The sequence below is a fragment of the Copadichromis virginalis genome, linkage group LG17 (assembly GCF_057382275.1).
Source record: "Copadichromis virginalis isolate Kocher_CV1m ecotype Utaka linkage group LG17, C_Virginalis_male_GT1.1, whole genome shotgun sequence".
In the NCBI taxonomy this organism is placed as follows: Eukaryota; Metazoa; Chordata; class Actinopteri; order Cichliformes; family Cichlidae; genus Copadichromis; species Copadichromis virginalis.
This window is the reverse complement of record NC_140634.1, coordinates 30,505,291-30,524,954: the sequence shown is the minus strand read 5'-3', so window position 1 is coordinate 30,524,954 and position 19,664 is coordinate 30,505,291. Positions and strand designations below refer to the sequence as shown.

Sequence of the window (19,664 nt, the reverse complement as noted above, 5' to 3'; positions counted from 1 at the left end):
ATGTTTCCAGCACTTTGTTGAATGTGTGCCTTGATAAATCAACACATCCATTTCTAAATGGAAAAGGGCACTCAACCTGAGAGTTCCCTGAGAGCATCTATGTTTATCACTAGTGCTTCCTGTTTCCTGTCCTACGCCAAATAAGAAAGAAAAAAAAGTGGATTTCCATAAATTTTCTGTAGCTGACTCCAAATCAGAGGTAATTAGTAGAACTGCCCACAGTCGCCACAGCAAAAGCAGCATCATTAGTCTCTGGTCTAGTCTGGGTATCTTATCTAATAATGCTCAAAACGTGTGTGTGTGTGTGTGTGTGTGTGTGTGTGTGTGTGTGTGTGTGTGTGTGTGTGTGTGTGTGTGTTTTACTAAGATTATGAAAAGTGGTGTATTTCTGGAATGAGACAGCAAGCCAAGACAAGATAATTTCTTTCTTCTGCAGGCTGCAGAAAAGGTCATCCATGCTTTTATCGCTATCAGACTAGACTGCTGCAGTTCACTTTACTCAGATCTCAGCATTCAAAACATCAGAAGACTGCAGTTGATTTAAAATGCTGCTACCAGACTTTTGAGGTACTAAGAGAAGTGACCACATTACCCCAACTGCCCTTCACTGGCTACCAGTGAGTTTTAGAATTGCTTTTGAGATTTTACTACTTGTTTTTAAAGCCTTAAATGCTGTAGCTCCTGTCCACATCTCTTATGTGATAACTCCTATGCACACCTGCTGCTTGAGATATTCTGGCAGGACTACAGTAATGGTTCCTAATTTATGGTGCGTCACCAAGAGTGACCGGGACTTTACTTCCCGCCCCCTCAGCTGTGGAACCTGAAGATCTGAGGAATGCTAACTTTGTATCCTCTTTCAGATCTCCTTTTAAAAACGTCCTTTTTTAATGTCCATATCTTAAACGATGATGTTTTTTCAGATTCACTTAAAATATATTCTCGTTTTTTTTCTCAGTAAAATGTTGTCCTGTTTTATTACATTAATTTCATTTTTTATAATCGGGGTCCACATAAGTGGTCCACAGGTGCTTATTCGCTGTCAAAATAAAAGACGTGCACCAGATAAGAAGTTGCAACGCGCGTTTGCGTACATATAAAAGGCATAGTTTTTGTCTGCTAGAGTAGGATTTTCACGGCATATTCTGCACCAGAATATAAGTAATTGCTTAAAGGAGCTTGCTTCTTCGACATCTTTAAGAGTTCTAAACAAATGTCTGTCCTCCTCAAGAAAATCTTATGTACCCAAACGCGCGTTGCAACTTCTTATCTGGTGCACGTCTTTTATTTTGACAGCGAATGCGCACCTGCGGACCACTTATTTGCACCCCTGCATATAATTTCACGGTTATTGAGTAGTGTGATCACAAACACAGAAATAGAATGTAAGTACATAGTTAAAAACAGAGGAAGAGAAACACAGGAGTGTTCTCTATGAGATAAATAGGATGCCAAGGTGTGAATAGCACAAAATCTATCATCTTTTGATTCCCATTACTGTCGCCTCAGAACCCCTCACTAATCATGAATTGCTGTCAGACAAAATATAGCAGCAGTCGGCTGTGAGAGACACATGGAGCCTTATATTATAGGGTTTGCATTGTATTTTTTAATATCATGTATTTTTATGAAAGTCTGTTTTTCAGATTTAATCATTGTAGATATTATAATCTGTCAGCGGAGCAAAGCAATGAGACATATATTACTAGTCATATTTAATCCTTCATTTTTACACTTTCTGTTTCCTGTATTTGCATTTTTCACTGTATCTAACACACACATGACTTTTAAATTCCATGGATGTTATGAGCACAGTAGAGTTTTGTAAAAGGAGCTTCCTATTATGATCCTGACAGACTTCAAAAGGTCTTAGCTCTTGCTTTATTTTTCCCTAACTATGAAACTCATTTACTAATAAATCAGGTTTTAAGATAGACAAGCTCCCACTGTAAGCCACAAAAGGGTGACCCTCACTCATGTGGCTTCTATTGACATGATAATTGTGCACAGTTTCTTGCCTTAATCATTTCTCAAAAACACAAAGCTAAAGCAAATTTTAATCAGTAATTAAGGCAATCCAATTATTAGTTGCCTTTACTTCATATACTGTATGTCTCTCGGAGTAAGCTAATGGTGAAGAAGTGTACAAATGAGAGGGAAAGCAATATAGTTTCTCTTAACACTGACTGTCTGTGCCCCAACACAGAGGATAAATATGACAACCCATTGGTAGCAGTATTTTTAGATAGATAAATAGGTTATAGCTGCCATGTGACTGATTATCTTTCCTGCTGAGACTAAGTCTTTCATTTAGGATTTACAGCAGGTACAGTATCTCCACCCCTCAGGGAGAGTACTTAAAATAGACTATAGAGAAGATTTCATGCACGTTTGCATGGATGGACATGCATAAACATACACAGAAAAAACAAGCCTATAGTGTAAGTACACACACACACAGACGCACAGACACAAACTCTCTAAAATAAAGATCTAGTACATGGCAGCAAGACAAGATGATTATGTAAACTACTTATGGGGGAAAAGAGAGGTTAGAGGAAAGGAGACAGCATGGGAGATAAGAAAGGAATGGATGTAAGAAAAGGGGCACTGCTGATAAGAAATGAAGTGTGGAAAAGTAAGGAGGAAAAAAGAAAAAATACAGATTTAGGAATGACAGTATCAAGTATTCACACAGTAAACAGGAATGACTTTGTGTAAATGCATCATAAATCTAGTGGATAACAACTCTGCTGCACATAATGCTAATGAGTTCATAGCTGATGGATATGGACATAACAACGCACTTGCACACAGATGGCCATGCATATGGTGTCTGCCCAGCACACACACATTACCATTAATAAGCACATATACAGATATAGAATAATATTTTCTTCAATCTTTTCTTCAAAATCCCACCATCACGACACCACAGACACAGAAACACGTGCACACATACACACTCAAAAACCTGGGTCCTGCTGTATTCGGCGATGGAAGCTATCCATCACTTAATGGCTAGCCAGATGCCTTAATGCTTTTTTAACTGCTGTCATTTACAGCCGTGGGACACGACGAGGCCAAGGGCCAAGATATCAAACACCTGCTGCAGGAAGTGTTAGGCCAAATTAAAAAAAAAAGTTTTCCCTAAAAAAAATATTTTTCTGAACGTGTGGAAGAACTCAAAAGGATACTAACCATGCAGCAGAACTACAGGGTGGGCTGTACAAAAGAAAAAGGTGGCACCTAAGGCAGGAGAGATGGTAGGACACACCCACACAGGCAACTTCAGGAGGAGGCCCTGCTAGGCCATAACATTCATATCAGTAATGCTCAACATAATGTGACGAGGAAGCAAGCAATTGACTAACCAAAATAACACAGTACAAGCTTAAGTTCTATACACTTGGTTGTCCCTGGAAACAGCATGGCAGCAGCATACTGCTGAAGGAGAATCAGAGTGAACATAAGATGTAAGAGTGAACTTTTCTTCTAGAAATTGCTGGGGAAAGTGTTTGTTTTGGAAGTTGGGGGCACATAGTCTCTAGAAAAATCAGCTCAGGTGGGGCTCGGGATCTATCCAGAGAAGGGCTGTTTTATTATAAACAAGTCTGTCAGATAAACCTATGTGGAACATCTGAACTGTAAGATGCAGAAAACAAGCAGAAACTACAAAGAAAGGTTATCTCTGATGTTAGCAGAGCTCTGTTTGTTTGCTAACAATCGTAGGTGCTAAGCGTTTGTGGACAGGACTCAGTGAAAATCTATAGGACACAGTTCTGGCAAAGCGCTGACAGTTTGAAACAATCGACCTATATCAATCAGCTGTTCTGATAATGTCTCCCTCTGGCAAATGAAATAAATAAATGCTCCAGGTGGCAACAACCACAGGTATGTGAGGTACAAAATAAGATGCATTTTCAGTATTGGATAATAGTGTAGTTTGCAGGTGACTGTTAAATGTTGGTTGTGTTGGTGTCTATGTCAGCCCCATGACTCCCAGACTGGCACCCAACTGGAGCTTTGCCCAGTGTCATTCGGGCTCCAGCCCCTCAGCGACCTTAAGTTGGATAAGCGGTTAAGAAAGTGGATGAATGAATTCAAGTCTTTGTAACAGCCTGAAAAAGATGACCTTTCACTTTTCAAACAAATTTGGACATAAAGGGATGCTTTATAAAGGCAATGAATAGCTGACCAGATTTAGCCCAGGAAATAACACACTTGGATGTCCCTGCGTCACTCAATCCAGTGCTGATTCTAAAAATCTCTCTTTAGCACACAAGATATGCAATGAAAACAACTCTAATGATGGCATTTATTCTTCCACTCCTATGTTTTAGGCAGGGTTAGCGCTCCTTTAATATTGGTAACAGTGATACAGAACACATTACATTAAGCTTTGGATGAAACAAAGTTTGAATGCTGTAATTACCAACTAATGGAGCAGAAAATGAACCTATAATCACAGGTTAAACTCCTGGAACAGACAGTGTATTCATTACCAACCACGTTTCATGCAGAATATTGATCAGGTTTATATTCACTCACTGCATTTCTCAAACTGGAAAAGCAGCTTAGGATGCAAAGTCCTGATAGGTAAAAAATACTCAGAAATTGCTGCGCTCTTTTCATCTCATTGTAAAACAAAGCTTTCACGACAGCGCTCAGCTAAAATTGAAATTGAAATCTGACAAAATACAAATCTTCTTTTGGATTGCACCAGAAATGGAAAAATGTGCATGCAAAGATATTCACAGTGTTCAACCCAAAGGAAATAAAGTAGGGGATATTGTTTGGAGGAGAGGAATGGAGTTATTATTTACAAGCTGAAGTATGTGCTGTTTTTTCTAAAAGCATCTTCAGTCTTTTACTGGGGGAAAAAAACAAAGAGAAATAATAAATCTAATAAGGAAAAAAAAAAGAACCAATACTACAGTAATTACAGGGCTTAATTTTCAAACACTACACACTTATATAAGAACTCATAGCACAGTTTTTCACTGAATAATAGAGCTGTGAAAGAATAAAGTTAATAACAGTCAGCGATGTAGCTACAAGTCAGTTTTATTTAAGAGTGCGTCCAAAACTGTCTTGTTCTCTATTCTGACATTCTATTTTTTTTTAGTAAATCTCAGTAACTTCATCTTTCAGCACTTTTACAAAGACTATAAAAAGTTTTATGGAGAGATCTTGCTCTAACAGACACTCTGTAGACCTACCTGCGCTGCAATGCCCCAAAATTTGGATTCAATCACCTCCAGAGTCATCTGGACCCCGATGGCTGTGAGAGAGATAGAAAGTGAGACATCAATCAGGTGCAATAAAACGTCTAATATAACACTGACTGGATAAATAATGCTGCAATCACTTCTCTCCGATATGAAGACGGTTTGAAAAAGCAATATTATGATTAAGTAGGGTGATAACAGTTTTATAAGTGGTAGCGGTAACAAAATATCAAGTGAGGCTAGTAGCAACATATAACTTGTATTAGTGATGCTCAAAGACGGCAGTGCTGCGGTAATATTTTCAGTAAGCAGTGATTGCTTCAGCAGCAATAACAGCTCCGTTAGTGGAAAAGGGAGGGGAAACTTTAGTTCTAGCACTTAGGAATAAAGAAAATTAATGAGCCGATTAATGTCTCAGTGAGAGACGACCATCTCTCAGCTCTGAGGCTGGAGGAGTAAAAGAGGACCTTCTGTACAGATCAGCTCTGCCTTCAGAGCTCAACTTATGAAAATCCTTTTACATTAAATGGCCTTCTGAGCCATGTGAACCTCCTATTCTTAGACATCGTGAATGTTTATGTGAGCGCACACGTGTGTGTCTCCGGCCTCTCTCTACAACACAGCACTCACAGCCAGAAAACATTAAACCTAGAATTAGTGCGTATCACTCACGCACTTACACACACACACGGCGGCAAAGTGATTGCTTCTGTCAGCTCAGGGCTGTATGTCTGTCAGCATTTCAGTTAATGCAAAAAGGAACTGTAATTGCATAAGTCCCCAGTGCGCACATACTGTATACACCGACACACATGCAACAAACACACACTCTGCGAGGGAAGATATGGCACTTCATATTAGCATCAAAGACTCAGCGTTTTTCTCCCGGCGAGCTCAGTACAGCTACTTAGGGAAAGCCTTTGCAATGCTCACAATACACAAAACAGATAAACACACACACATGCCTGCACACACACCCCTCCTTACAGAGCCACTGTAGGTACGCGTATTGTAAAGTATGTCAGCATATAACAATAATGCCAAAAAATCAATTAATCATTATTTCTGGGAAAGTGGCCCAGAAAATGTTTTATTTGTTTCTAGGCCACATTCCCGGAAATATTATAAAAGACAAGAAAAAATAAATGCTGTCCTCAGTGGTAGCTGTGGCCCTGTACAAACCAAATACTGCATTTTACACATTTGTATGCATTTGTCTCTCTTCCAGGTAGCCATTGTTTCCCCTCGCTACCATCAGAACTTTAATTAGCATGAAATTAGCGTGAGTTGTGTAATCAGTCAGCGTGAGCATCATGGATGAATTAGCTTCTGTCCGAGCTGCACTGCTGTTCTGCCACGTGGATGTCTCAACCTGGAAGGGCAGATGTGGTCAGCGAACTGAACATATTTCTTTCAATTTTGCTTGTTAAATGCAAATTATGGGATGAATTACAGATGCCCGAGGACCTATGTGTTCTCGTCGAGATCAGGATGTTGTGAGGATAATGCTCCGATGTGTTCTGTCCTCAGGTGTGCGTTTTTGTGACTGGAAATGTGCTGGGTTTTGTCCAATCTCTTGAAAATCAAGCGTGATGCAGAGTCCCGGCTGTAATCAGCCTGTAATCAGTCAGGTAGACACTAAAAAAATACTAAGCTGATTGGGGAGCTGTTTAAAAAAATATCGGGTAAGTTAAAAAATATTCATAGGTGTTAAAATCTACAGACTAACATAAGTGTGATCTGCTGTGTTTTCTCCTTTGAAGAAAAACTGCCAGAAACTGTCCATTCTCATATCGCCTCTCCCTGCTGGCGCTAGTGACCTTGAAGTGTCTACCTCCACAATAATCTCAGATAAAGTGTTGTAAGGCAATAATAGAGGGCAGCAGTAATCTGCCTTTTGCCTTTCTGAGTTGGAGGCTGATAGGCTAAATCTAATTAAAATCACAACACTGATCCGTGTGTGTGAGTTTCTGAGTGTAAGCGGGAATGGTTGTGTTTTTCACAATGTGTGTGCACAACTTGCAAGTATTCAACACTTGATGTGTGTTTGATTTGCATACAATTGTGTACACAAGGATATGCATGACCCTGCATGGATGGAAGAGAAAATGTGTGTGCGCGCGTGATTGAGTGTGTGGAAGCATATCCTGCACACTCACAAAGTGTGAGGTGCAATTAGCGCAAGCTGCCAATCACTGCGCAGTACACTTCAAACAGGAAATTAATTAATGAAGAAATAAATAAAAAATTTAAGCAACCAAGAGCTGGAGTTAATTGGTTATTATACTGGCGAGACAGAGTCATGAGAGATGGAGGGAGGTGAACTGTGAATGACTGGTAAAAAGACCGAACAAGAAGGAAAACAGGCCAGAAAAAAGGCCTGAATTTACAAGCATCTATTTTATCTCTGAAACATTTATAAAGTACTAGAATTAAGTTTTTATTTGCCTAATGTGACTCATTTTATTGCAATGCAGATAAATGATTGATCTTTGTAAATTTGATGCATATAAACACACAATAAACATAAAAAAACAAGATAATGAAGGTTGCCTCCTATTCAAAACAGAAAGGTTTTTTTTGTGCAAGCAGCTTATTATAATCCATCAGTATTATTAGGTAATCACTGATCACATGTTAGTCTGAGACAGCATCTGTTATTTCACCGAATGACCCCAAACAACATATGTTGTTAACATTACAGTGTTAAAAAGCCCTCTAGTGGGCATTGAAGTTAAGACAAAGGAGAAAAATTGGATAGATTGGTCCTGAAAAGTGCTCACAGGAAGCCTGAGGACATAGGTTGACTTTAATAATGTATTTCTAGTTAAAAAACAAACCAAAAACTATCAGTCATATCAGCAGAAAGGCTGGCTGGAAGACTTGCTAGCCTGGATCACATTTTAATGTTGGAAGTTTGCTGGTATGCTCATTCAGTATAATCATTTTCCTGCTGCACAGTGCAATTTAACACAAGCTGTTATACACATTGGTGTCACATTTGAGCATATCATATTTTGGTAAACAGAGCAGTTCATGTTCATGGCTGCAAGGTGGTCAGTCCTGTGATTACAAATCAAGTCCAAATCATCACCCCTCCACCACCGTGCTTCATAGTTGGTATGAGGTGATTGTGCTGATATAAAAACCAAATGTGTTTGGTTTTCATCATACGTGGTACTGTGCATTATTGACATGGATCTTCATTTTGGTATCGTCTGCCCCAGAAGTGTTGTAATTTGTTCAAATGCAACAATGCAAACTTATCCTATGCTGCCGTGTACTTTTCAGAGCGAAGAAGCTTTCTTCTGGCAAATTTCCAAACAACTTGTTCGGTTTTTGTCTAATTGTTCTGTCATGAACTTTAAGATTTAATATGCACACTGCAGCCTGTAGACTCTAAGATGTACCTCTTGGGTTTTTTGCAATTTCTCTGACTATTGCATTGTTTGACCTTGGGGTGAATTTGCTGAGAAGTCCACTCCAGGAAAAACTCAGTGGTTTCCACTTGTGAATAATTTTCCTCACTGTAGAATGATGGACTTTAAATTGTTTGGAAACAGCCTTATAGCCTTTCCCAAATTGATGGGCACCAACAATTGCTTCTCTAAGATCATTGCTGGTGTCTTTCTTTCTTGGTATTCTGTTAGCACACACCTGAATGCTCCAGCAACCAGCCAAAACGTGTGCTTTTATCATTCAAGTCCATTTGATTAGAAACACCTGAGTGCTACTTACTTATAAATTCAGTTTGAAGCAGTAAGGCCATACTTGGTTTTTCTCATACTGCTTCTGCATTTTGGGTTATTATTTATTTATTTGTTTATTAAATAATAACAGGGTGCAATATGTCATGTGTTGTTCAACTGAGGCTGTAATTTTCCTACATTTTAAGATCAGGTAAGGATAAGATTTAATATGTTCTGTGAAAGTGAAAGAAGACGTATTTTCTTTTTTACACGATTGTATTTTTTGGTAGTCAAATACTGATGGTGGATGTAAAAATCAAACCCTAGTGTCTCAAGTCTTTTGGCGTTGTGCACTTTCCATCCAGAGAAGTTGTGCAGAGAGTGGTAACCGTGCTGCTATTAATAGCTTCCCACTCTCACATATTTGACATTGTTTAACGTGTTTGCGTGAGTGTGTGTTGTATTGAGGTGGCACAGGAGGTCATCTTGTGTTAAATGATCAGTGAGCAGTTAGTGTTGATGGGTCCTTTAGCAAGACCCTGGAGTACAGGCTAAATATATAAGAACACATACACACACTGAGTCGATAAACTGCCATGCTGGCTAAGTCTCTATGCACAGAGTGGACACTGAAAATAAAGCCACTTGTGAAGAGGTCATTTCATTCTTTTTTTTTTCTCTTTCACACAAACCTGGAAACACACACACACACACACTTAGAAATGACAGAAAGTTTTGTAATAGATGTGAACAGATATAATACACACAGCAGGGGAAAAGAGAAAAAGGACGAAAGTGAGCACACACAGCGGGCAGACTGAGACAGACAGAGAGCAGGGTGCACAAAGAAGATACCCACTGAAAGGTTGTCAACAGGGCATAGACAAAGTAATCAAAGGAAAGCATTAATTGATGTAATGGAGTCAGGTGACAAAGGTTGAGAGAATGATGGATGGATGAAGAGTGACAAGAGGGAGGGTGGGAAAAGGATAAAGGAATAGACAGAGGAGATGAAAGAGGATGAATTGATTTTTAATAATGTTATGAGCTGGAAACTCTTTTAATTTCAACCGAGCATGGCTTTTAATAATAGAGCTAGGGAGATCACATGGTTGTGCTTGAGCATGCAGCAGTGTGTGTGTGTGTCTCATTCTTTCACATGTGTGTCTGCATCTATTTGTGTTTGTGTTGTGGAGTACAGACTACAAAAGAATTGGAGGGGCGAGATGTGAAGGATGGGGTGTGTTTGTCTTCAGACCTACAACCCTCTAATTCCACAGAAGTTGGGATGCAAATCTCATAAATCCATATTTAATTCCCAAAAGAAGACAGAAAACTGTGAAAATCTCTTCTCTTAACAACAGTCTGTAAGCATCTGGGAACTGAGGAAAACAGCTGCTGGACTTGTGGGAGAGGAATCCTGTCACATTCTTGTCTGATATAGGATTTTAGCTGCTCAGTTCTGGGACTTATTTGTCTTATTTTGTATTTCATGACGTGCTAAATGTTTTGAGTTGGTGAAAGGTTCAGCTCACAGACTCCTCTACTACAAAGCCATGCTGTTGTAGACGCAGTATGTTGTCTAGTGTTCGCTTGCTGAAATATACAAGGCTTTCTCGAAAAGGGACATTGTCTCAATTGTCTCAAAAACCTGGATATAGTTTTCAGCACTGAAGGTGTCTTTCCAGATGTATAAACTGCCAATTCTATTTACACATATACACACTATTTCATCAGAGAAGAAAAATTTTGAACTTAGCACTAACAATAAACCAAATGGTCCTTGTCCTCTTTAGTCCAGAGAATATAGCATCCATGCTTTCCAAAAAGAAAATCAAGTTTTCATTTGTCTGACCACAGAGCAGTTTCACACTCCATTTTAAATGAGCTTTGGTGAGAAGATCACTGCTTCATACTTTTTCTTTGCATGCATAGATCTTTAACCTGCGTTTGTGGATGGCACGTTGAACTGTGTTCACAGACAGTGATTTCTAGAAGTGTTCCTGAGCCCATGTACTGATTTCCAGACAGAATCATGGCTGATTTTAATGCTGTGCCACCCGAGGCTCAGAAAAATCACAGGCATTCACTATTGAGTTCTAGCCTTATTCCTTGCGCACAAAAATGTCTCCAAGTTCCTACAATCTTTTAATGCTATTATATACTATAAAAGGCGAGCTATTCAAGTTTTTTTTGAGGAAAAATATTCTGAAATTATTTCACAATTTGTAGACACAGTTTTTTGCAGAGCGGGAATCCCCTGCTCATCTCTACTTGAGAAACACTGCCTCTTTTCTGAGCAGTGCCGCTACCATCAAATAAATAACAAGCAAATATTTTTCAGGAAACAGTCAAATGTGTCACTGTAAACATGTGATATAGTTTCTGTTTTCTATTGTGATTAAAATATGGGTTCATGAGATGGAGCTGCACTTAAACAAGATCTCTGCAGTCTCTTTAAATTTAACTAGTATTTTTTTCATTGTACTGGTAATAATAACCTACAGTAATCCATTAATACCTAACATTTCTTGTTAAAGGGTTAAAGGCTGATTCCACCAATGACCTTTTTTTGGTCTTACACCATCCATCTAGCCTAATTTAGCAGGGATCACTGAGAGTTGTATTTTCTGTGTATATAATTGTGCGAGGGTCCGCTGTGCACCAAGTGACATAAAGTTACATCATATGATGGGGAATGGAAGGTTTATTTGGGAATTGTGGCATGGTGAAACAGTAGTTGGCACTGTCACCTCTCACCAATTAGCTTCTTGGTTTAAAGCCATGCTGGGGCCTTTCTGTGTCGAGTTTGTATGTGTATGTGTGTGTTTTCCTTCCCTCAATCCAAAGCAATCAACTTAGACTACTTGGTGATTCTGAAATGACCACAAATATGAGGTACATAAAATGCCTGAAGCAACAAGAATAAAGTGCTGTATCAATGCAAGGTTAAATGTAGCTTGTAGCCTAAAGTGTCATGGTCCTGGGTCTGAGCGACCCAGGATCCCTGAGCAGTTATGGACTTGTTATATTATATGTATTTTTGGTGTTGCTGCCCCTCTTGCCATGCTTGTAGATATGAGTGTTTTTGGGTGTGTGTATGGATGCAGGTGTGTCTTAACACTTGTTTACAGGCGCCTTCAGGCCTGGTGGGTGTGGCCCTGCTAGGGGACTGGCCACACCCGAAGCCACACACCTGCTGCTGATCAGGGCTTGTCGGAGGAGCTACTTAGGAGAGTCTTGGAGCTCCCACCGACACAGGATCACTGAGTTAGACTCCCAAGTCAGTGTGTGTTAGTCCAGGAAGGACAGATCGTGTTTGCCCGCAGGGGTCAGTGTCTAACGGCTGCTTCCATTGTTTTCCTGCAGGAGGAGCGTGGAGAGGAAGGACAGCACGCACAGGGTGTGCAGAGTCACGACAGCGGGGATAACGAACGCGGACGCCACTGGAAGACACACACGGGAGTCTTGGGGAGCACGGGGATTAATTGTGCATCAATATTTACCACACTGTAAATAAATGCACTGTTGTTATTCAGAGCTCCGTGCCTGGGTCCTCATTCCTCACTTCCCCACGGTTGGCCATCGCCGACCGTGACATTAAAGCCCTTTGATCAGTCAGTAAGACTAGAAAAAATATAAAAAATATCAAAATTTTCTTGTCTTAATGAACACTTTCCTCTCTCAGTTTATAAACCACAATTTTAATTTGTGACAATTGTATAGCAGTTTCATTTTTGCACTTTAGAGCCTTATTTACCTTGAATTCACACATTTTCACCTTAGTCCTGTGATACAGTGGTAAGCTATCAAAGGCGTAACCTGCCTCTTTCATAGTAACTGCTAGGATAGACTTCAACCTGCCTAACACACTGTAATGGATAAGTACTTAAGAAAATGGATGGATGAATGATGACATCATTTATTTCATCATCATCATTGGACTGTGAGAGGAAGCTGTAGTATCCAGAGGAATGAGAGAATGATGCTTAAGTACATTTAGTAGCAAAAAAGTTCAGTAGATTATTTAGATAAATACTTCTTCTATTAATGCATGAATTGTCTCAGCATTGATCAATATACCAGCTTAATTTAGCTTTCACATTTGTTCTGGGCTTTGCTTTTCTATTCTTAAAATATCTCATTAACACAATGAAATGAATTAATGTAAGATGCAAAAATATCATCATTAATTTTGGCTAGTACAAAAAAAAGCACGTTTTAACTATGCTACCAGCAAAAGTTAATTTCTGACCCTAAGTTCATGTGACTGATCACCCAGAAAAGCCCAGCGAACTCATTAGAACTTGTTTTTATTGCTGTGTTTGAATTCTTCCAGTTCATGACCTATTTAAACCGCTTCCTCAAAACCCATTTATGGGCATGCTGAAGGTTCAACAGTTAATATCTGCATAACATTACCTATCTTGTTTGAAGTCTTAAGAGTAAGTGTTCTTTATTAAAATTGAATTTGTAAAACAAGATTACTGTTTATCCGAACAAATGTCAAAGACTTATCATGTCTTTTGCTTTAGTGCCTCACTGTTTCGTAGTGTCTTGTACATGCACATAAACACAATCAGTGTTGCATGAACACAAACACACACGCCAACGCTGACAAAGAGGAAGGCAAAGCAACACAAACACGCACACAGATTACAGCCTTCCCACTTAGAAATGGCATTCGTATTCTCCGTCCCTCTGTCTCCTTCACAAACACACAAACACATAATTACAGTTTTTATCCACAAATGTCAAACATTCATCAGTAAGATGGAACAGAATGAGAGGCATTTCAGTTTTTTTCAGCCCCTTTTCTTCTCTTTTCTTTGTATCCACTTTAAAATGTGATAAGTTATGCCTTTGCCTTAATCACTTGCTGTTGCATATTAATAGGCTTAAGCTTAGTCTATTTGCACAAACTAAGGCACTTCAAGATGACAAACAGCATTAAAACTCAATAATGAGAGGAACGGTGCATGAATACGAAATAAAACATGAAAATAAGGAAAGGCCAAAAGGGATTTTATGATGATTTGAGTGAAATAATTAGCTAATTAGCTGCTGATGAACAAATCTTAAAAAAAGACCAGGATGTTTTAGGGCAGCATATTCAATACAAAAAAAGTCTTGGTCAGTATTTGAATTAACTACACATGCATGCATTGAAGGCCTAATGCGATATAGTGAGACAAAACACTGGCCTTAGTAAGGTAAACTATGAGAAAACACTGGGAGGCCATCATTCCCTTTTATTTTGAAATGTTACTGGAAATTGTGCTGTCTGGATTGGGTCTAAAAAGCCTAAAAATCTGTTTTCTCTCCTGCTGTTATCCTCCCATAATTGTTATTTTGGCTGTTGGCCCAGTACACAGAGAGACAGTAACTATGTAAAAAAGTTGACTGAGCTCAATACTGCTACTATATACATTTCAATTAAGTCTATTTTACGTCTGTAGATACAGTAGATGAATGACTCTTTGTAAAAGTCGTGTTTAAGAGAGACCTGATCTTACCATGTTTGGGAGCTGCAGCACATTTTCTGCAGGTGGATGAGGGCATCCTTTATCTGACTAATATATCCATTCCCACATACTTTTTCAAGGTTTCACAACCCTGACAAAAATAACAATCACTCCACATGCTTCACACTGAATAACCTTTCAACCGAAAGACCAAAAATTACTGTTTGTGTTTCCCTAAAGCAGCAATGTTCACCAAAGCCTTGGCAGATACCATGACTTTCTGATGGAGAGTGCTCAATAAAGTGATGTTGCCAGGCAACAAACTTTGTTCCAGCAAGGAAAAATGAGCAAATTGTGCTTGACTGCTGAGCGGTAAAAAAAAAGAAAGAAGTTTAGTAATAGTTGATTATAACGATTAATATGAAAAGAAATCCTAGCTGTCTGAACACACAAACAAGACACACACACGTAGCAAAGAAAGCCATTCATAAAACCATTCAAAACAGACTCAGGCTGATAAATACAAAGAAAGCTAAGTGCACCCACACCCACACACTCAACTACACACATACACAACCTAAAACAAAGACACACATCCTTTTGACCTACTGATTGGCGGTTTCACCTGACCTATGATCCTTAAGCTTTTTGCAGTTAAGTTACAGTTGGTTTTGTGGCAGCAATTGCCAAGAGAGACTTAAGAACACACACGCACACGCGCATGCATGCACATACACACAGACACACCTCTCTACTAATGCTCGCTAACCTCAGAGGAGTTGCTAGAGGCTGCACTGACATCATGTTACCAAAGCAACAGGCAGAGAATGGGGATTGGATGAAAGGATGATGACTCAACCTCCCTTCCTTGTTTTCCTCCTCTCTCTTACCATAATCTCTCATTTTCTCTCTGAAACTGTCTCTTACTTTGTCAACTTTTTGAAAGTCAAGGATGCAAAAAGAGTCACATGCATGGGCAGGGGGGACATTGTAGGTTTTTTTCAATTTTTCAAAAGAGTGGAATGCTGGCACGTGCCAGTGTGGGATAACTAGCTTTGAATTATTCACACAAGACACACAAATGCCCACACAAAGCCACGAATTGAACATATTAAAGACAGGACACATTCTTGTGAAACTTATTGACATATTGGAATAACTGACTAGCGCTGCTGTCATAACCCTTAAATCTTAAAGCTGATGGGTAAGAAGCGTGTTAAATGAAGGACCCGGTTTGATAGAAATGGAAATAAATGATGTTGACACAAGCTATATGTGTGTGGACCTTCTAAGCTGGCGCAGCCCACCTTAAGTTAACCTAGTTTCACAGCCTTCTTAAACGAGCCTGTTGGAGGCACACTCACTAAATCATTCATAGAGGAGAGGCTCAGAAAAAACATGTTTATGTGTGAGAGAGAAAGAAGGAGCAAAGGCGAACTGCTGTGCTCTTTCTTGTGGTCTGTATGTTTACATGGTAGTTTGTGTTCAGAACAGTGCTTTTTCTTTGCTACATATCCAAAAGGAATTAAAGTCATGACATTTCGGGCCATTAATCAAGTCTGGAATTCAATTACCTACTCAATCTTTTATAACGTGAAAGGAGAAGACCTTGGTACTGGATGTGCGTCTTTTCATATGTAATGGCCCCTCTTTTATTACCTGACTAAACTAGTTGTTTTTACTCTTCAATTCTAATGCAAATAATGCTTCTTTACCTTATACTGAGCCTCAGTGAAGCCCTTTTAGTTCATCTACTGTCTGAAACCACCCAGTTTTGCCTCATTTTCCTTTAAGCCAGCTTTCATCTGATGGATAGTCCCTTTTAAGCAGAGGGTTTGAACAGCATGTGCGTTTACTGCTTGAGGTGAGCGTTTTAGGGATTTCTCTGCTCTTTGACTGAGCTTTGAGTGAGCTGTTGGCTCACACGGATTACTATTCATATGCTGACCTCATTATTTCAAGCTCCATATTAACATGTACATGTACACATATATATGTATATGTGTATATGGCACCAATTAAGGAAAAAAGCATGAAAAACATCATCTGTAAAGTTTAGTTTTTTTTAATAAAACCAAAACAATAAGGAGGCTGATATTTGTTACACTGATTTATTACTACTTTGGACAAAGCCAGGACTGCTATCATCCTGATTACAGCTCTCTGTTCAGCAAACACATGAGTAACAAGTTATGGGCTTTTGCTGTAGTTTTCTGAATTGTCAGCTTCAAAACATGACAACATTTTAAGACGGCAAGGCCTCCGTCCCCTCTAGCTGTCCCGAGGTTTTAATGAATATGAAAAATGCTGTGAACCATGATGTTGTCATCATATCTCAAGCCAATTGAGATATTGGGTTGAGATATTGGAAATTTTGGTTCAGAGCACTACATAGCACCTTCCATGGCCATCATGACAACACCAAATTCAGAAAGATTTTTTTAGATGAATAGTTTTAGTCCTTCAAGTTGCATACAAGAAACTTAAAGGATGGCCAAGATAGTGTTCAAGGAAGCTGGACCAATTTACCCCTGGTAAGAAGTATGTTTTTTTCAACCCTTCCTTTTTCTACTTCCATGTTTCCTCTTGTGATTTCCGCCTTCTGCCTCTAATGTCTGTTTCCATCTGTCTCTAAGAAGACAGATGGGGCCTCTCCCCTCTTTATCTCTCAACTATCCCTCTCTTTTATCCCATATCTGTTTTTCTGTCTTATTGCTTTTATCTTTCTCTCTTCTTGCTTCACACTTTGTTATTGTCTTGCTCTCTTCATTTCATCTTTTTTCCAAAGTCCACATTCCTCTTGTTCTCCTTCCCTCACCACCATCTCCTCTATGCCCATCGCCACTCACTCTAACCCTCGTGCTCTCCTCTAGGAAATCCCTCTCTACCATCTGTCTGGCTGTGATGAATTCAGCCTCTTTCGGAACAAATCATCTTGGCCAAATTAATGAGACTCTCCGAGGGGATAAACTTTATGTGAGTGTGCGTGCTTGTGCGACTGAGAACGTGTATGTGCCGAAAATGCTTCATAATCCATCAACTGCACCACTTAATTTATCCAGTGACAGATTGCATGCTACATGGAAATACGTCAGAAACGGCCGTTGCACACATTGAGCTTTTTTCTTTTTTAAAGAGGAGGTCAAGAACTGTGGTGCGCCTGTTTTTGGTCATCCTCACATGTTAGTACGAACACTGTTCACTTACAGCCAGATCTTCCAACAACGATGTAAAGCTAGGGTGCCAAGCAAAAAAATACAATTAGATACATAAATTAATGGACTGTGACAGATTCTGTAATTTTCCCTCTGAAATTGATTTTGACATTAAACAGACAATATGTCATTTACAAAATTTAAGCTTTAAGTCAAACGATTTAACCAAAGCACTGCATTGACCGTTCAGGAGCTACAGACACTTTTTGTACATAGTTGCCCATTTTTCAGAGGCTTAAAAGTAACTGGAAAATTAACTAACAAGTTCTTCCATTGTTTCATGACAAATTCAGCAGATTTTTACTTAGCCTGGCGGGGCGAAGGACACTGTCTCAGCCGAACTCTGGACACACACACACATACACTGATATGCACAGACTGATCCCCCCTCCCTTTCCAAACGCCTTCGATGCTTGTGCCCTACCGGGGAAGATGGCAGTCAACTGGACCAGCGCAGACATGCCGCAGGACCGGATGCGCTGTCTACACCGGCTCTCTCGTACCCTTTACCCGCCCCTGTTGCTTGTCTTGTGTTTCTATGGTGTATTGATAGTCATGTGCTTTTTGTGCTGAGGTGTTTTTTCTGTTATCAAACTGTTCTCCCACTAGGAGCTCAGTCTGAGTGTTTTTTTTCTCCTCCTCTTACCTCATGTTATGTATTTTCGTTGTTTTTTCCTATCAGCCTTCCTTTCTGACATGTCTCCCCAATGTGATGTTTGTGTAAAGTTGGTCAGAAGGTTCCTTTGTAAGTGCGCATGCGCCATTAGCGTGCTGCCTGCTGTAACCCTAATTTCCTTCGGGATTAATAAAGTATTCTGATTCTGATAAAGGCCAATTCTGCATGTTTAAATCACATTTTTGCTTTATATAGATGAAGTTTTATTAGGCCGAAAAGCAAAAAATAAAGCCGTCGCAGAGACAGCAAAAACTTTAGGAGTGCCATAATCTACAGTCTAGTATAGTCTTAAAAAGAACTGACCAACTGAGCAACAGCAAAAGATTTGAAATCACCCTGAAGACAACTAAAGTTGATGCTCGCATAATTTTTTCGTTGGATAAGGAAATCCCTTTCACAAAGTTAAAGCAAATCAAAAATGCACTCTTGAGGGGCTGGGTTTATCATTGTCAGAGTCTACAATCAAGCAATGCTTTCATGAATACAAAACCTAGAGGGGTTACAAGATAGTAACACTCAAGAACAGGAAATTAGACTAGTAGAAAACCTCTATAAGAGTCTGCACAGCTCTGAAAAAAGCAATCTTTCCATGAAACCAAGATTAACATGTACCTGAATGATCGGAAGAAAAAATGAAGGAAAAGGAAAGAAACAGGTCATGATCCAAAGCAAAGCCCGTCCAGCAAAGTGTATGTGTCAAATTATGAGCAAATGTGGTGGAGTGGTACCAGGTCACTAGCATTTACTGATAATGTGACCGCTGAGAATTAAGAGCATGAATTCTCAGGTGTGCATGGCTATATTGTTGGCTGAAATTTAGCCAATACTAATTGGACTGTGCTTTACAATGCAAATTAATAATGACCCAAAGCTGACCAGAGAAGCAAGCCAAGAGTTTCTCAAGTGACAGTAATGGATATTTTTCAGTGGCCAAGTGAAACACCTGATCTCAACCCAACAGAGCAGCTCTTCAGTTACTGTAGATAAAACTGATGCAGAAAGACACCCACAAACACGCAGCAGCTGAAGGCGGTGCTTTTGGTGATGTATTTGATGATGTCCAAGGGTTTTAGATTTCAGGCAGTGATGGACTGCAAAAGATTTTCATTCAAATATTAAAAATAATTCTCTTATTTAAATTTATGTTATCACCAATTAACCTAATCACACAAACTGAATGTCTGTGAATTTTGGGAGGAAGCTGGAGTACCCAGAGAGAACCCACACAAACATAGGTAGACCATGGAAACTTCACACAGAAAGGTCCTGGCCAGATGAAGGCAATCCTTTAGCTTAATTGCTAATTATATTAAAAAATAGTCAGGTGCTGCCATTTAAAAGTGGACAAAACAGCTGATGTTATTAAAGTGTTATTTGGGACTAGCACA

At 39.4% G+C, this 19,664-nt stretch overlaps 1 protein-coding gene across 3 annotated transcripts in view; it reads right to left on the bottom strand.

Annotated features, from left to right (window-relative positions):
* cacna2d4a (calcium channel, voltage-dependent, alpha 2/delta subunit 4a) overlaps nt 1–19,664 on the bottom strand; it is a 100,920-nt gene that overhangs the window by 11,591 nt on the left and 69,665 nt on the right. For all 3 annotated transcript variants that reach the window (XM_085437627.1, XM_085437625.1, XM_085437626.1), the window contains one exon: nt 5,223–5,284. In XM_085437627.1, coding sequence (XP_085293753.1) covers nt 5,223–5,284 — 62 coding nt within the window. The remainder of the gene's footprint in view (nt 1–5,222; nt 5,285–19,664) is intronic.